Source organism: Podarcis liolepis, assembly GCF_965112155.1.
Source record: "Podarcis liolepis genome assembly, chromosome: 14".
Taxonomy (NCBI): domain Eukaryota; kingdom Metazoa; phylum Chordata; class Lepidosauria; order Squamata; family Lacertidae; genus Podarcis; species Podarcis liolepis.
Genome location: NC_139569.1, coordinates 34,421,087 through 34,437,989, shown reverse-complemented (window position 1 = coordinate 34,437,989; position 16,903 = coordinate 34,421,087). Strand labels below are relative to the sequence as shown.

General features: G+C 44.5%; 1 protein-coding gene across 2 annotated transcripts in view; it reads right to left on the bottom strand.

Annotated features, from left to right (window-relative positions):
- Positions 1–13,085, bottom strand: part of AGBL1 (AGBL carboxypeptidase 1) — a 402,258-nt gene extending 389,173 nt beyond the window's left edge. For both annotated transcript variants that reach the window (XM_083475009.1, XM_083475010.1), the window contains exon 1: positions 12,609–13,085. In XM_083475009.1, the coding sequence (XP_083331135.1) occupies positions 12,609–12,659 (51 nt within the window). In that variant the 5' untranslated portion in view covers positions 12,660–13,085. The remainder of the gene's footprint in view (positions 1–12,608) is intronic.
- Between the last annotated feature and the right edge of the window lie 3,818 nt (positions 13,086–16,903).

The following is a 16,903-nucleotide window of genomic DNA, read 5'->3' as shown; positions in this document are numbered from 1 at the left end:
TTACAACAGTGTCAGAAAGGTCTTTTAAAAACCCACCCTGTGAATCTATTTCAGCCCCGCTAAGTATCATTGCATGCCAACGTCCAAGCTAAAAAAACTGCTGCATGTCAGCTATCAAATACAGACAATATTTGGAAATCAAATACCATCAGACGTCTAATACATGCATCAGCTACTGGCAAGTATTTAGGTAGTGAAGTCCATGTCCCCTGAAAAGGGGGTGGTGTTAAAAACTGTAATAGATAAATAAAATATTTGGCATCAAAATTCACAGAGCATAATTTTCCAAGAGCAACTGCGTGACCCAACTATGCCTGGAAGCACACAGACTCCCCATTCCCTTTTCTAGCAAATACACCCTTCTCTGGCATGCAGGATGGTGCTTTGGGTCCCATTAGCCCATTCCACAGCCCACCAGAAAGCCTCACTGTGGACAGGTGCGCATAGCCTCTCCATGAGGCAAGCTCTTCCGATGAGGGAAGCGGAGAATTCTTTTGTCTCCTAGCTGAACATGATGAGAATGCAGCCTGGGGGCGTGGAACCTGGCAAGCACCCTGGCCCTCAGACGGGGCTTTTAGCAAGGCCTAGCTCAAATTAGTTTGCTTGCACCCAAGTGGGAAACTACTTATTTGGTTTCTATCCCACCCTTCATCCTGTAGGAGAAAATGTATGTGCAGGGAGAGAGGAGATGGTGGGGAAGGACCATAACTCATGGGCTTTGCATGCAGAAGGTCTCAGGCTTAATCCCTGGGTAGTCCTGAGAGAATATGCAACTTGCATGCAACTCTGTCTCTGCTTTCTTGGTGATACCTAAGTGGTCACCTTAATTATCTGGCTGCTTATTGGGTTGAGCTTTGTTCTTTGTTACAGAGAACATAAATACCTATTGGTCTGCATATGGGCCACACTTTCCTCCCTGATCTGGCTAAAACCTCCCAGATCTGGCTAAAACCCGAGTGTGGCCTGTCATCATGCTGCTATAGGTAGAGCTGCAATTTAAGCTAAGACCTTGGGAACCCCACAGAACTTCAGTAAACTTCAGTAGTTTTTGTAAACGGATATTTTACGCCCTTCTCGACAGGTGATGCTGGATGCCCAGTGAATTGTTCACTATGAGACAAGGCAAGAAGTAGTGTGTATTTTTTTAGATTGTAAAAAATACTGGATGGTGCCAGAGATTTATAGTATTTTTCCCCCTTTCAAAGAGATCTTGTTTTAGGGGTGGCTTATATTTGGACCAACGCAGTATACAGTGGTACCTCGGATTACATACGCTTCAGGTTACATGCACTTCAGGTTACAGACTCCGCCTACCCAGAAATAGTGCTTCAGGTTAAGAACTTTGCTTCAGGATGAGAACAGAAATTGTGCTACGGCCGCGCGACGGCAGCAGGAGGCCCCATTAGCTAAAGTGGTGCTTCAGGTTAAGTACAGTTTCAGGTTAAGAACGGACCTCTGGAACGAATTAAGTACTTAACCTGAGGTACCACTGTATTCCACTGCCACCAAGCACTCTGTGCTATCTACTGGGTTGAGAGAGCCCTTGCCTCTCTAGACCAATTTGTTCAGCTGTGACTGAGCTGGGAGCCCAGGTCTCTTTGACTCCTTTCAGAATCCCTGCTTTGATGTGGAGCCCTTTGAAGTCTTCTGGGTTGCCAAATTCCACACGAAAAGCTTGAAGATTAAAGTCACTGTGCTTAGCTTGTGATGAAGCAGTGTTGAATTATCATTCGGTTTTCTGGCAGTGGCACCCACTGAATTCATGGGAAGCTGATTCATGTTGTTGCTCTTTTAAGGAGCACAGGTGAACAACAGAATCGAGTGGCAAAGCTTTTCCAGGACTACCATTTTTCAGTGGCCATCAGGGTGGAAGGAGCACCACACAGCATGTTTGAGTGATATATAAACACCTCCTCTCCGTACCTTATTTTAATATATGAATAGGGTATGTCTGTGACCTGGATTCAAGAACAAAGGTACTTACCATCTCTAAAGAATGGTCCGTATAGTTAAAGCTATGGTTTTCCCAGTAGTGATGTATGGAAGTGAGAGCTGGACCATAAAGAAGGCTGATCACTGAAGAATTGATGCTTTTGAATTATGGTGCTGGAGGAGACTCTTGAGAGTCCCATGGACTGCAAGAAGATCAAACCTATCAATTCTGAAGGAAATCAGCCCTGAGTGCTCACTGGAAGGATAGATCCTGAAGCTGAAGCTCCAATACTTTGGCCACCTCATGAGAAGAGAAGACACCCTCGAAAAGACCCTGATGTTGGGAAAGATGGAGGGCACAAGGAGAAGGGGACGACAGAGGACGAGATGGTTGGACAGTGTTCTCGAAGCTACCAGCATGAGTTTGACCAAACTGTGGGAGGCAGTGGAAGACAGGAGTGCCTGGTGTGCTCTGGTCCATGGGGTCACGAAGAGTCGGATGCGACTAAACGACTAAACAACAAAGAATGGTCACATTGGCCAGGTAATACAATCAGTGACCAGTATCAGCAGGGCCAGATTTAGATGACGAGAGGCCCTAGGCTACTCCACTTGTGAGGCCCCTCCCCCACCCTCACAACTAGAAGAAAATGGAAGAGTGTTGTAAACAAAATTGAGTGAACCCAAGGATGGTGACAGGTATTTAAAATTCTACAATTCACAATTTCTCCTCTAAAGGACATAAGATATTATTGTTAAATACAATGGTGATTTTAAAAAATGCATAAAATTAACACTGAAAAACTTTTGCAAGAACTGAACTTTGTAAACCTTTTGTGGCCTGGGCAGGCCTGGAACTAGTTCCCATGTCTAGTTCCTCTCTAAGGAACCAGGTTCAGCCTTCATGGCATTTAACCATGGCTCAGAATCCTCTGAGGTTAAACTTTGGACCTTTTGGAAGCTTGAAGGTTCCCAAACCTTCTCTAAGTAACTAACAACAGCTGTATCTGCTTTGACTGTTTTAGCAAACTCTTCAGCACACCTTTTGGGTGGTTTACCCTTTGTGGCCATTTCAGAACTGCATACTATACACAAGTCTTCCATGCTAGGCTTTAGCAAGCAGGCCACAGGCCTGGGCAGGCCAGGCCGTCCTCTTATATACCTGCTGGGATTGACAAGGCATCTGACCCTCACCTGAATTTCATAACTCTCCTGTAGCTGCCTCTGATTACGGTAGTTATCATTTAACTCTTGGGGAAAATAATTAGCATCACACGTCATGTGCATGGAAGTTGCCGAACCAATTAACCAACGAGAAGGATTACTGTTAATAACACCAGTTTTCCTCTAACTTAATATTGCTGGATAGTTTTGATGAACTGCAAAAACATTTTTAGTTTTCTGTTGCCACCCTGGACCTTTTCTTTATTAGTGCCACTTTGTTTTGTACGATTCCTTGCAAATGAAGGAAAACAACTTTTCTACTTGTATATGTTGATAATATATTCTTGGTTACTGAGGACAAACAAGATTATACAAAAACAAGATTGGGTGCAAGCATGGCCAGGACATAGGCGTCCTGATTTTGACAAAGGTGACCTGTGTGCATGCTTGCTTGATTAACAGCTGTTGGGAACTTCAAGGTTCCTGCTCTCCCTTCTTATGGTCTTTGTATGGGACCTGGAGAATCCAATAGAGAGCATTCCATGTCAAGGAGGAGGGAAAGTGGGCACTCTATCAAATGAAAGGGCAGGAGTTACACGGAGCAGGGCCTTTTCACTGGTGATGCCCATTGTATGCCTTGCTCTTCCCAGACCTGCTCTCTTTGGCCTGTATTTTGGAGCTTTATAATTTAGGAAGACTTTGGAAGAACTGGTTGACAAGTCTTATCAGTTGCTGACGTATGAGGGGATTTTATTTGCTGCTATTCTGTGCTTCTGGTGCACCAGGATTTACACCAGCGTAATAGGGTTGGCCAGGATGCCAGAAGGGATACAATTTATGAGCTTTCTCCATTATCTGCAAAGCAACAGTGTTCAGTCAACAGTGCAAAGGCTGTGCTGAAGCATTCCCTGCTGGTTACCTGCTTTCAGCAATAGGGGTCGCTGTTTGGTAGTACCCAATTGGTTAGCTGTCAGATTCTAGAGCTCCCTGTTGGTGGCTCTTAGGTAGTTCACAAAATAAAGAGTCCATTCATAAAACACAGTGTTCATTCATAAAGCAGTAACATAAATCTCCATTGCTACATATTGGGTGCATATTTCAGCGGTTGAACGTACAAGTTTATGGCTATGCTGTAGTGTAGTGCTTATGTGACTATGAATAAAAGGTGGCTGGGCTCATTTTCTTGGGGTTTGGCGGGAAAGAGGTGACAAAACTGATTTCCAATAAGTAGCTCCCCTTTTATTTCCATAACAAGTTCTTGAGTCTGTACTCTGAATGGTGACACCAGGGACCTAGAAAGTGCAGGGCTTGTCAGTCCAACCCCTGCACAGTCTCATCAGGGCTGACCTTAAGGCAATTGGAGCAATTTGGCCAAATTGGGCGCCTCGTGCTGCTCCTAAGGGGGCCCCTGCACCAGGGCCCTCTAGATGGATTTTATTTATTTCTATAAGATTTTGCAGACTTTGGCTGTGAACTAGGGCCCTACCAAAAAAAAAAATCAAGTTGCGCCCCACTGCTTCAAATTGGGCCCCACTGGCTAGCCCTGAGTCTCATAGTTGCTGGGCCTGAGTTGCCCTGCCCTGCCCTTGCATGAAGTCTTGAGTTTGCAATTTTGGAAGAGGGGAGACTGAGGCACTGGGGAGAGGGCAGGCTGGTGAGGCCCCCTAGATAGAGGCCCTAGGCTTCAGCCTACGTAGCCTATACATAAATCCGGCACTGAGTTTCTGTGGCACATGTATGATGCTTTTTGGGGTGGTCTTTGGCTAAGGGGCTGGGCAATTTCAAAAGTCTTTAAAGGTTCTTGCCCACCTTTGCTCTGGATCCTCATCTCCTTGCAAGGGGGGAACGGACTCTGAGCAATAGAAAAATAAAGATCTTCCTTGCTTTCAATGGATCCTGCCTCCACTCAATTTTCTCTGACTGATAACGGACTTAGTGGGGACAATGAACCGCTTGGGCTATAAAAGCCAACCTAAACTTTTTCTATAACAGTACCACTTTAAACAATCATGGTTTCCCTCAAGGAATCATGGGAACTGTAGTTAAAGGGTGCTGAGAGTTGTTTGAAAACCCCTGTTCCCCTCCAAGAACTACAATCTACAGTGTGGTTTACCCAACTAAGTCCTCTTCCCAGGAAATTCTGCGAATTGTAGTTCTGTGAGAATAATAAAAGTATTCTAACAATTCTCAGCATCCTTAACTACAGTTTTAAGTATTCCTTTTGGGTACCCCTGACTCTCTAAAGTGATATAGTACTGCTTTAGATGTATAGACCAGATGGGGCCATATAAACATGTTGATTTAAAAAACAAAACAGTAAAAATATTCAAAGACAATTATGAAAAATGTTGGACAGAGGTGAAGAAAGATCTAGAAATATGGTCAAGGTTGAGACTTTCCTTGTTAGGCCGAATTGCTGTCATCAAGATGAATGTATTGCCTAGAATGTTGTTTTTGTTCCAGACACTCCAGATCTTGGACAAGATGGACTGTTTCAAGAGGTGGCAAAAAGACATATCAAAATTTGTCTGGCAGGGCAAGAAGCCCAGAATAAACTTTAAGATTTTAACTGATGCAAAAGATAGAGGGGGTTTTGCCCTGCCGGACCTGAGACTCTATTATGAATCGGCAGCTTTTTGCTGGCTGAAAAATGGCTACTTCTTGAGAATACAGACATTTTGGATCTGGAAGGATACGATAATAGATTTGGCTGGCATGCATACATATGGTATGACAAGGTAAAATTACATAAAGGCTTCAAAAACCATATTGTGAGGAAAGCGCTGTATAATGTTTGGATAAGATATAAAGATTTGTTGGAAAGTAAAACCCCTAGGTGGTTATCACCAATGGAGGCCAAAGAGATAAAAAAACTAAATATGGAGTCCAAATGGCCAAAATATTGCGAAATTTTAGAACAAGATGGCGAAAGAGTTAAATTGCAGAGTTTTGATAAATTAAAGTCTAAGGTACGAGACTGGTTGCACTACCGTCAGATAAATGAGGTATTTAAACAGGACAGGAAAATAGGTTTCCAGATGGAGAGGTCGAAATTAGAAACAGAACTGTTAGAACCCAATACTAAGAACTTGTTGAGAATGTACAATTTGCTGCTGAAGTGGAATACACAAGATGAAGTAGTAAAATCAGCCATGATTAAATGGGCACAAGACATAGGTCATGACATAATGTTTGATGACTGGGAACAGTTATGGAATACAGGTATTAAGTTTACAGCTTGTAATGCATTAAGAGAGAATATAATGAAAATGATCTATAGGTGGTACATGACCCCAGTCAAACTTGCAAAAATCTATCATCTGCCCAGTAATAAATGTTGGAAATGTAATGAGACTGAAGGTACCTTCTATCACCTTTGGTGGACCTGCCCGAAGGTAAAGGCCTACTGGGAAATGATCTATAATGAAATTAGAAAGGTCCTTAAATGGACATTCTTGAAAAAGCCAGAGGCCTTTCTTTTGGGTATGGTAGGCCAATTGGTGCCAAGGAAGGACAAAAATTTTTTTATGTATGCTACCACAGCGGCAAGAACTCTTCTGGCAAAGTATTGGAAGACGCAGCAGCTACCTACTCTGGAAGAATGGCAAGCGAAGGTGACTGAGTACATGGGTATGGCAGAGATGACCGGCAGAATCCGCGACCAGGGGAGAGAGACGGTGGAAGAAGACTGGAAGAAATTTAAAAAATATCTTAAAGACTGTTGTAAAATTGATGATGGCTGAGATGTTATGGTTATAAGAAATAGAGAATTGCAGCTGTAAATCATAACTTTAAAAAATGCATAACGAAAATGAGCGAATTAACTGAAACGAAGGGTTGCTGAGAAAGGGTTAACATAAGGATGCAGAAAAAGGGAGGTATGGGGAAGTCCGGGAAAGAAGGTTTATGAAAATAAGTTTAAGAAATTATACATGTTTATTTGTCTGTATGTTTTGTATGGTTTTGTTTTGTTATTTGTTTTATTATATGTTTGGAAAATTAATAAAAATTATTAAAAAAAAAAAAAACAGTAAAAATAAAATTAAGCTCCCCGAGACAACAGCCCAATGGACACTAAACTCCATGCTGCACCAGAAAACTCCCCTTCAGTTCCCAAAATTGTTTTCCTTTTGGAAAACCTGCAAACAAGGTGTGAAGTTAAAAATTCGCTCACATTGTTGCTCCCCAGTGACTGGGATTCAGAGGCCTGCTGCTGCTGTTCCTGCCATCATAACTCATAAAAAGGTAAAGGTAAAGGGACCCCTGACCATTAGGTCCAGTCGTGACCAACTCTGGGGTTGCAGCTCTCATCTCGCTTTACTGGCCGAGGGAGCCGGTGTACAGCTTCCGGGTCATGTGGCCAGCATGACTAAGCCGCTTCTGGCGAACCAGAGCAGCGCACGGAAATGCCATTTACCTTCCCGCTGGAGCGGGGTACCTATTTATCTACTTGCACTTTGATGTGCTTTCGAACTGCTAGGTTGGCAGGAGCAGGGACCGAGCGACGGGAGCTCACCCCATCGCGAGAATTAGAACCGCCGACCTTCTGATCGGCAAGTCCAAGGTACTGTGATTTAACCCACAGCGCCACCCGCATCCCATATCTTGACTCACAGCCATTCTCAAAAAAAGGTCCCACTATGCTCAATGGGGCTTATGCCCAGGTAGAGACAGGGTAGAAATGTGGTTCACATCTCAGTGCAAACCTACCTAACCTGCAGCTCCCATAACAATACAGAAATGGAAAAACAGCTATCCTTCAGAATTCACACTTCTCCAAATTATTTGATGAGGATCGGGGGGGGGGGACGTATAAAAATATATATGTGGGTCAGTAAGTGAAGATGCATATATTTGTGAAAATGACAAAACAAAAATACATTATATCTGATTTCAGAAATGTGCATTTTAGGAGAAACATGCACTAGGATACTCACAAATTTTCATGAGGACCTTTAAAACGTTTTTGTGTTTTTTTGCAAAAATGCTGTAGAAATGTAGCAAACAGAATTTAAGATTGGAAAGACGGAGGGGGGACAGAATTGACATTTGCCTATCCCTACTCCCAAGTAAGTATGTGTAGGATTGCAGCCTCAGTCAATACCAAACATCATTGCATAGGGTATCAAGGCAGAGGATTTCCCCCTTGACCACTGCATATAGCAATATCTCAGTCTGTCATCTGCAAAGCAAGTGCTGGGAAAGAGGAGGAGGGCAATTCATGATGTCTAAGGGAGGCGCTTGTGTCTGTTCCCTGCTAGGCTCCTGTCTTGTGCAGAGAGGAATCCACACATCCTCCATCAACACATGATTTTCACCTCTTTCGTTTTGAATTGTAGCCTGCTGTCAAGCTGGCTGTCCAGCACACTGGGATGCAGGTCACGCAGGTACCTGCCAGCCGTCCCAGAGAGTGCCAGCTCTAAATGAGCACAATCCAAAACCCAGAGGTTGTGGCCTCAGCAAACATGTGTGCCGTTCCGAGTGCTGGAACTAAATCCAGGATGCCTCATATAGTGTCGGCATCCACTGCCAATGAATAACAAGGGCATCCTGTCATCTTGGGCTTTGGAAAGATATTGGAGGCTCATCAGATCTTATATCTGTTTTAACACATTGGGGTTTTACTTTTTCCCTTCTGACATGCTGTGGAATTACAAGTTATTTAAAAAAAAAAATATCTAGCCTCAACGTTTCTTGTATTTTATTTAAAACTTAGGGGGCTGAATTCAAAGTTCTGTGTCTGCAAACACAGTGGCTCTTGCACTAGTAGGTGCATTCATTTTCATTTAGCATAGCAGAAAAGGTCAAACGCTTTTGAATACTCCCTAATTTTGAACTCTGGGAAACAAAACTTAAAAAAACAACAACTAAGTTGAACTATTTTCCTTGAAGTGCTTGTTTTCCACATGCACGGAGTATTGGGGATGAAGGACACTCAAGCATGCAATGAATAAAAGCCCATGCAGCAAGAAGCAGTATATTCTAGGTTAAGGTGGCACTGCTTTATTTCGCTGATTCGATCAACTGAGTGGTGGGTCTGAATGCTGAACTTCAGAGGATGCATGAAAATAAGGGCTCATTTCAGGACAAATGGAAAAACTAGACTGAATGAGGCCCATTCAGTTCAATTTTCACTTATCTGGAATAAACACAGAGAAGACAGAATGGGCATGAATGGGACTCCTCCTGTGTCCATTCAGACCACGATGGGGGTCACATACCTATCTCAGGTAGTGGCCGAGAAGATATTACCATCATTTATTTTCCTCGCTCCATGAACATCCCAGTGCAGACTTGCTCTGGGATATTTTGTGGGGGAATTGTAGCTGCCACACACAGAGAGAGGTGGGAGAGAGAGAGAGAGAGAGAGAGAGAGAGAGAATGGAACATTTTTCTCCTAGCCACCACCCAACATCACAAATGGTCTGCACTGGGATGTTCAGGGGGGAGCAATTGGAAAGGGGGTACAGAATGTCTGCCAAAAGCAGCTGCTGATGTTCTCTACACTACCTCCACAGGGGAGGACCCAAAATTATTATTTAAAAATAGCGATGTGATTGTGAATACCAACATGAAAAATTAGCAAATACAGAAAGCATTAAAAAAATGGAATTTCAGTGAAGGAAACATGGGATGAACAGATTTTTAGGAATAATAATAATAATAATAACCTTTTTGCGCACTCTTACATGAAATACAAGGTGTGAGTCTTCAATTTGATCTGCATTTTGCAGAGAGAAAATGAATTCTGCAAATCGACAGAGCTCATGAATTTTACACAAGGAACAGTCTGAATACAAACGTCTGCCACACCAAGACATCTGTAGTCTATGTAGTTCTACTTTGAAGCCACTAAGTCTTTTTTCACTTGTCATATGCACTTCCACAACACATGGCACAACACACCACCATTTAATTGCTTCTGCCTGTCTTTGAATAGAGACATTTTTTTAATTGCACCAAGGAATGAAATTTTCCGTGAAAAAGTTCCAGAAATTAAATGGCTTTGCTGCCTGACTTCAATTTTCTTTCTAATTATGTAGCGGGTTTTAATTAATGGGGGAAAGCCAGTGAAGTAGCAATCGTAGTTTTTCGTTTTCTTTATCACATTTTCATTCTGACCTTTTTCCGTGTGGCTCAGGGCAGTGGACAAGGTTTGCCCACTCCTGTTCCACTATCAAAACAGCCCTGTCAGATAGAACATCCCTGTAAAGGAATGACTGGCACAAAATTATCAAATATCCAACATGGCTGAGTGAGAATTTGAACTAAGGCCTCCCTGCTCCTAGTATAAAACTAACTACTAGTTAGTTGTACCCAGAGAAGATCCACTGAAATTAATGAACCTAAGGGAGTAATGTCCATTAACTACCCATTAACAACATACAACAACAACCAACAGTGACTCAGGGGCAGTTTCATTCCTCCATTTGTTCTTTCTCTCATATTTAAGCCATAAATTGTGCATTTTCCACTTAGTGTAGTGCTTAGAGTGTTGGACTGGCACCTGGGTTCAAATAATAATAATAATAATAATAATACCCATCTGGCTGGGTTTCCCCATCCCCACTCAGCCATGAACCTCACAGGTGGGCCAGTCACTGCCTCTGCCTAATTTACCTCACAGGATTGTTGTGGTGATTAAATGAGGCAAGATGAGAACCATTGTACGGATGAGAACCATTGTATGCCGCATTAAGGTGGGCTGACATTAACAACACATTTTAAAAACACCCTTATAACCTCTTCCCTGCCTCCACACACACACAAAAAAACACCCACAAAAAACTGACAAAATCAGGGCTTTGATTTAGCAGGGAAACTTCGGGACCTGCTAAATAGGGACAGAGGAGTGTATATAGCTATCTACCAAGAGCTGGGAACCATTTTTCTCAGCTTGATGCTCACATTCCCTCATGGACTGCCTTCTAAGGGCCACATGCCAATGGTTTGTAGGGCCACAAGCAAAAGTAGGTGGGGCAATTCATGTGATTCCTACCTTTGTACAGAAGGCTAGCTCCCAAACTCAGAGGCTTCTGTACAAACATTCAGACAAGCAAGAGGCATAATCCCAGTCCAATGATACATTCCAGCTAAGCACCTCGTAAAGGTGCAGAGCGGGATCAGTGGTGGCTCCAGAGATGAGCTGTGGCCTGGGAAGGGTCCAGAGGGCCTGGTAGAAATTCCTGGCGTGTGCATTTGCCCCCTGGGACCTGAGATTCCCAAACTTAGAGAGAGGGGGGAGGGAGGGAGAGACCCACTAGGGATCCTGCCATTTCCACCACCCTTCTATTTACTGCCTTCATAAAGGTAAAGGGTTGCGGCGCTCATCTCGCTTTATTGGCTGAAGGAGCCGGCATACAGCTTCCAGGTCATGTGGCCAGCATGACTAAGCCACTTCTGGCGAACCAGAGCAGCACACGGAAACGCCGTTTACCTTCCCGCCAGAGCGGTACCTATTTATCTACTTGCACTTTGATGTGCTTTCAAACTGCTAGGTTGGCAGGAGCAGGGACCGAGCAACGGGAGCTCACCCCATTGCGGGGATTCGAACCGCCGACCTTCTGATCGGCAAGCCCTAGGCTCTGTGGTTTAGACCACAGTGCCACCCGCATCCCTACTGCCTTCATGCTCCTGCCTTAATGACAGACATGCTACATCTCCATTAGTGCAAACTAGGATGCTCCTCTCCCTCCACAGCAGCTGCTGGGAGGTGTCACATCCAAGATGTCAAAGATGCTAGCATAACCAGCACGAGCCTTAATTCCCAAACTGCAAAAATCCACCCTCTGTTTGCAGGTTGGAAGGTTCAACCTCCCTTTGGGCTTTCACCAACATAGGAGAGATTGTTTTTAAGAAAATTCTGTTGAAAGGTTTTTACATATACAGAAATCATTCTTAGGATTCAGGTGTCTGGAGTAAATAACAACAACAGCATCCATTCTATGCAGCTACAAACCCAAGTCTGATTTCTAGCACTTGCTTTTTAAAACAAAAACAAAAAAAGGGGATGCTAGACCTGAATGCATAAACCGGGGGCAAAAATCATTTGTTTTTCTGTTCTGAAACCCAAAACAAATCCCAAACTTGCAGCAGACTTAAAACAGCTAGGACTGCTGCAAGAAAAGATTTCAGTGCAAACAATCTATTGCCTAACATTTACAAGCATCTGAATGTACAAAAAGCACTCTATGTACATTGCAAAGTTGGTCAGTACTGTATTATTCTTTCTGTGTTGCAGACGGAGGGCTGAGAAACAGACGCTTGCCTAAGCTGGCCACCTGATAAGTTCATGGCATGGGTGAGACTTCCTGGTTCAGTGCTCACAGTCTCATTCCATGCACCCAATCTGATTTTGGACAGCAGGGAGGTGTTAAATATCAAAGCAGGTACATCCATTCAATTCTTATGGCTGACCTTGAGACAGGAGGGAGGCAGGCAGGAGGGAGGGGAGAGAGTAAGACAGAACCAACAGGGGTCTCCCCATTCCAGCTACTTTGAAGTCCTCTTACCTGAAGCGTAGAGAGAAGAACTTGCAAGCCACTAACTTCTTGCTCAGCCATGCTGCTCTATGCTCACTCTCTAAGTACTAGCGGTGCATGCAATTCCAACAGTTGCTTTGCTAACAGTCCTCGGCCTGATTCAGAGAGAGCAGCTAAACTCCAGAGCAGGAGAAAGTAAAAAACCAGAGCAATGCAGCTCTAGACCTCCACGCAAGAGATAAATGTACACACAGGCACTCACACTCTCCCTTCACATACACACAGCCCGCCCCCTGGTCTCCTGTCCCTGTAGTGGTCTCCCACGGTGACGGAGAGATTAATTCCTATATAAAGAATCTGAGGGATTAAGCAAAGTGCTCTGCGAAAGGTCCGGGTGTTGGGTGCACAGCCGGAGGCGTGCAGGGTGGGTGGTGATGGCAGCAGGAGGAAAAGGCAAAGAGAGGAGAACCACAGATCCTCTGGGCAAAGCCTGCGAAGAAGGAGGGGAGGGCGATCAAGGCTGCCTGCCTGTCAGACATTCTCAGCTGACCTGCTGATCAGTTCCAGAGAGCCCTCAGAGGCCAGTCTGCTCCGACTGCTTCTGTCCTAGTGAAATTGGAGACACATGGAGATTGACAGGGCCCTAGACATTGGCAAGCAAAGGAGTCCTGCAGGCTTAGTAAACCAGAGCTCTTCACATGCTTTGTTTTTAAAAAAAAGCTGTTTGTAAGCTGCAGCCTATCTTGTATGCAGTACATGAACTGGCCTAGGTGTGTAGAGGGATTTTAATCAATAATCAAGGCAAGTCAGTAGGCTGGTCAGCAGCTGAGAAGAGAGAGCTTGGGGGGCTCCCAGCAATCATTCAAACCTGAGCTGTCAGGTCCAAATGGTGGATCTATTTTAGTACAGCTTTGAACTTTATTATATTATGAATCTTTCCTGTGCATGCAAAAATCTCCAGGATCTCCATGTGAGGATGGAAAAGACTCCAGTCTGAAATCACCAGAGAGCTGCTGTCAGTCAGTGTTGGCAAGACTGAGTTAGATAGTCTGACTTAGGAAGCTGCCTTATTCCACTGGTCCATCTAACTCAGTTTCGTGAACACTGACTGGCGATGGCTCAGTGGGAATCTTCTATGGGAGAAATGGATAAAAATTGGGTGAGGAATTGAGGAAGGATTAACTAAGGCGTGATCCTGATTGATTGCCCTCCCCAAAAAAAAGCTCAACAATTTTGGTCAATCCAATGGATAGATCACTGCCAGTTTTTTTATAGTGGGAGTTGATCACAGTCTCTTGGGAGTTTTACATGCCTGTTTTAGAGTAAGTTGCTCACTAGGAGCTCTCCGTGGTGCTGCAAAAACTTGTCCACCTTACTGCCTTCACAGGATCAGAACACAATGGCTATGTATCCCCCAGCCTCGGAACACTTTAGACAGCCATAATTCTGGTTTTCCAAGATTTCAGCACAATCTGTCATCCAGCAACCATGCTGAAGCTAAGCAGGACTGGCAATGGCCAGTGCTTGGATAGAGAAGACCTCCTATGTTGCTCTGGTAAGGTAAAATGTAAAAGAACTCTGGATGTTTAAGTCCAGTCAAAGGCAACTGTGGGGTGCGGCACTCATCTCACTTTAGGCCGAGGGAGCCAGCGTTTGTCCGCGGACAACTTTACGGGTCATGTGGCCAGCATGACTAAACCACTTCTGAGCACACGGAAACACCGTTTACCTTCCCTATTTATCTACTTGCACTGGTGTGCTTTTGAGCTGCTAGATTGGCAGAAGCTGGGACAGAGCAACGGGAGCTCACCACCATCGAGCAGATTCGAACCGCTGATCTTCCAATTGGCAAGCCCAAGAGGCTCAGTGGTTTAGACCACAGCACCACCTACGTCCCTCGTTGCTCTGGTATGCAGAAGCAGGTGAGTGGATCCTCTGCCCTCTACAACCAAGACCAAACACCAACACACACACAGAGGTGATGGGAGTTGGTGTCCAACAAACCTCTGGAGATCATTATATGGGCTACTCTTGGGCCGGAAAGTGAGCAGCTACAGGAACCTTAATGTTAGTATTTCACGCCTCCGATGCTGCAGATGAGATTGGTGTAAATCACATGCCTGTCTGGGAAGAGTGTGGGAATGGAAGATAGTCTTATCTCTTCCACTGTATGTGCTACTGTACTTTTGCTTTTACTTGTTTCCTGTTGCGTGGCAAGTTCTAGCCTCCCCCCTCAGAAATAAAGACACGAGACACAAGAATTTGGGTTAATGGGTCAAATTAGGCCACAACTTTATTGATTACAGGAATTGAGCAGTATTGGCTTAGGCATTGGTCCTAACAACTAACCGGCTTCATCCCGAAACCTGTCTGGCTGCAGCGCGGCAAAGAGGGAGACCCTCAGCCGTGCCAGACCTAAATGCGGCTAGGCCACGCCCCCCAGGCTAGCCGATTGGCTGGCTCGGGGATGACGCATCCAAGGATTCCCCTGGTATCACGGGGGCTGAAGTCAGCCCCTGCAAGTGTGGGGAAGGGGCGTGAAGCCCGCAACCCCACCTCCTCCCTAGCTCGGAAGTGGCTTTCCTCTCTCAGAGCTGGAGAGAGAAAACGTCATGATTCCTTTGTCTGTACATAGTGTGCATATAAATACGTAGATTAGCTCTACAATGTCTCACGCTTCTTGCTGTGTTATGCTAGAAGATTAGTGTGCATATATCATTTGGTATATGTCGCTGAAGCGCACTGGAGAAGAAGGGAAATGCCTTTTCCAGAGGTGAGCATACCAGAGGATGCTTGGAGTTCGGGGGCTGCAGGGGCACCCCAGGGCGTTTTCCAACACTTAGGTCCTCACTCCCTGTCAGGTAGAACTCCATGCCAACAGTCAGTTTCCTCAGGATTGGAAAGGTAAAAAGAAGCATGCTTAGGCCTCTGGTTGCCCACCATGAGAACTGGTCTGATCTGATGCTGGTCTGATCCAGCAAGCACTTCCTCTTTCATTAAAAGCTGAGATTTTTTGGAAGCTGGACATTGTGCCCTGTTCCACATTGTGTGCTTTCCCTGCACCCCTGCAGAATCACCGCTTACACTCAGCCTTTTGCATAGTCAGATATAGAAACAGGGCAATCAGAAGATATTTCCTTAATAAACCACCGCCGGACGCTTCATCACTTCCCACCACTTCTATCCTGCCATAACACGATTGATAACAGACTTTACATCCTGAGGAGTATTTCCATCCACCTTTGTTCTCAGCTTTGTTCTCGAAGCCTTTGTTCTGAGAGCACCCAAGTGACTTACATCCAAGCCTGGCTATGTAAGAACCCTGATCAATGCTTTTTTCTCCCCCCCCCCTTTTTTTTTTTTTCTTTTAGCCTTCCTCTAGACAATTATGCTTGATGAATAAGCTTTGAGTGATTACAAGCCAGTTAGAAAAATAACAACTAAGGCTGAGGGCCATCCCCAGGTTTGAGAAGGTCTCTTACAAGGTGTCTCCAAGTGCCCAGGTTACTGAGCCACCTGGCCTACCTAGCAACAGTGGCTGAGTCCCAAAAGATGCCCACCATTTTGAATTCCCACAGTGTCCAGAAGTGACACGACATCAGATCCCCCAGAACTCAGTGGGAAACTAAACAAAGCAAAGTGGCTCCCAGATCTAGCAGGCAGAATTCACAGTGCTGGTTATGACCTATAAACCACTATCTGGCTTGGGGCCAAACTACCTGAAAGATCGTATCTCCCTGTGTAAACCTGCCCAGGTGCTAAGATCCTCAGGTGAGCACCTACCCTCAGTCCCTTCAACAACAGAAACACGATTAATGTTGACACGAGAGGGTGCTTTTTCTGTGGCTGCTACCATCTTGCAAAATTCCCCCCCCCCCCAAGAGAGGTTAGATTGGCTCCCTGTTTGCTATCATTCCACCGGCAGGCTAAGACCTTCCTATTCAGACACACCTTACAAAACTAAGGTACAGATGATGCTGATCACTGAGATGCTATTGGGGCAGACTGTATTTTAACTGCTGGTTTGAAATGTCTTTGGGTGTATTTTAACTATTGTTTTTTATCTAGTTTGGTTTTGTTACTTGGCTTTTTATAATGAAATTTTAAATGTTGCAAGCCTTCTTGAGTCCCAGTTTGGGAGAAAGGTGTGATATAAACATATTTAATTTAAATTAAATTAAATTAGCAGCTGCCATTTGATAAATACATAATCAGGAGTAATGTACTGGTGCGCACACACACACGCGCAGAGAGAGAGAGAGAGAAAGAGTTTGTAAGCTCTTGGGAACAAGGACATGTATTTTGTTCATATTATTCTGTAAAGC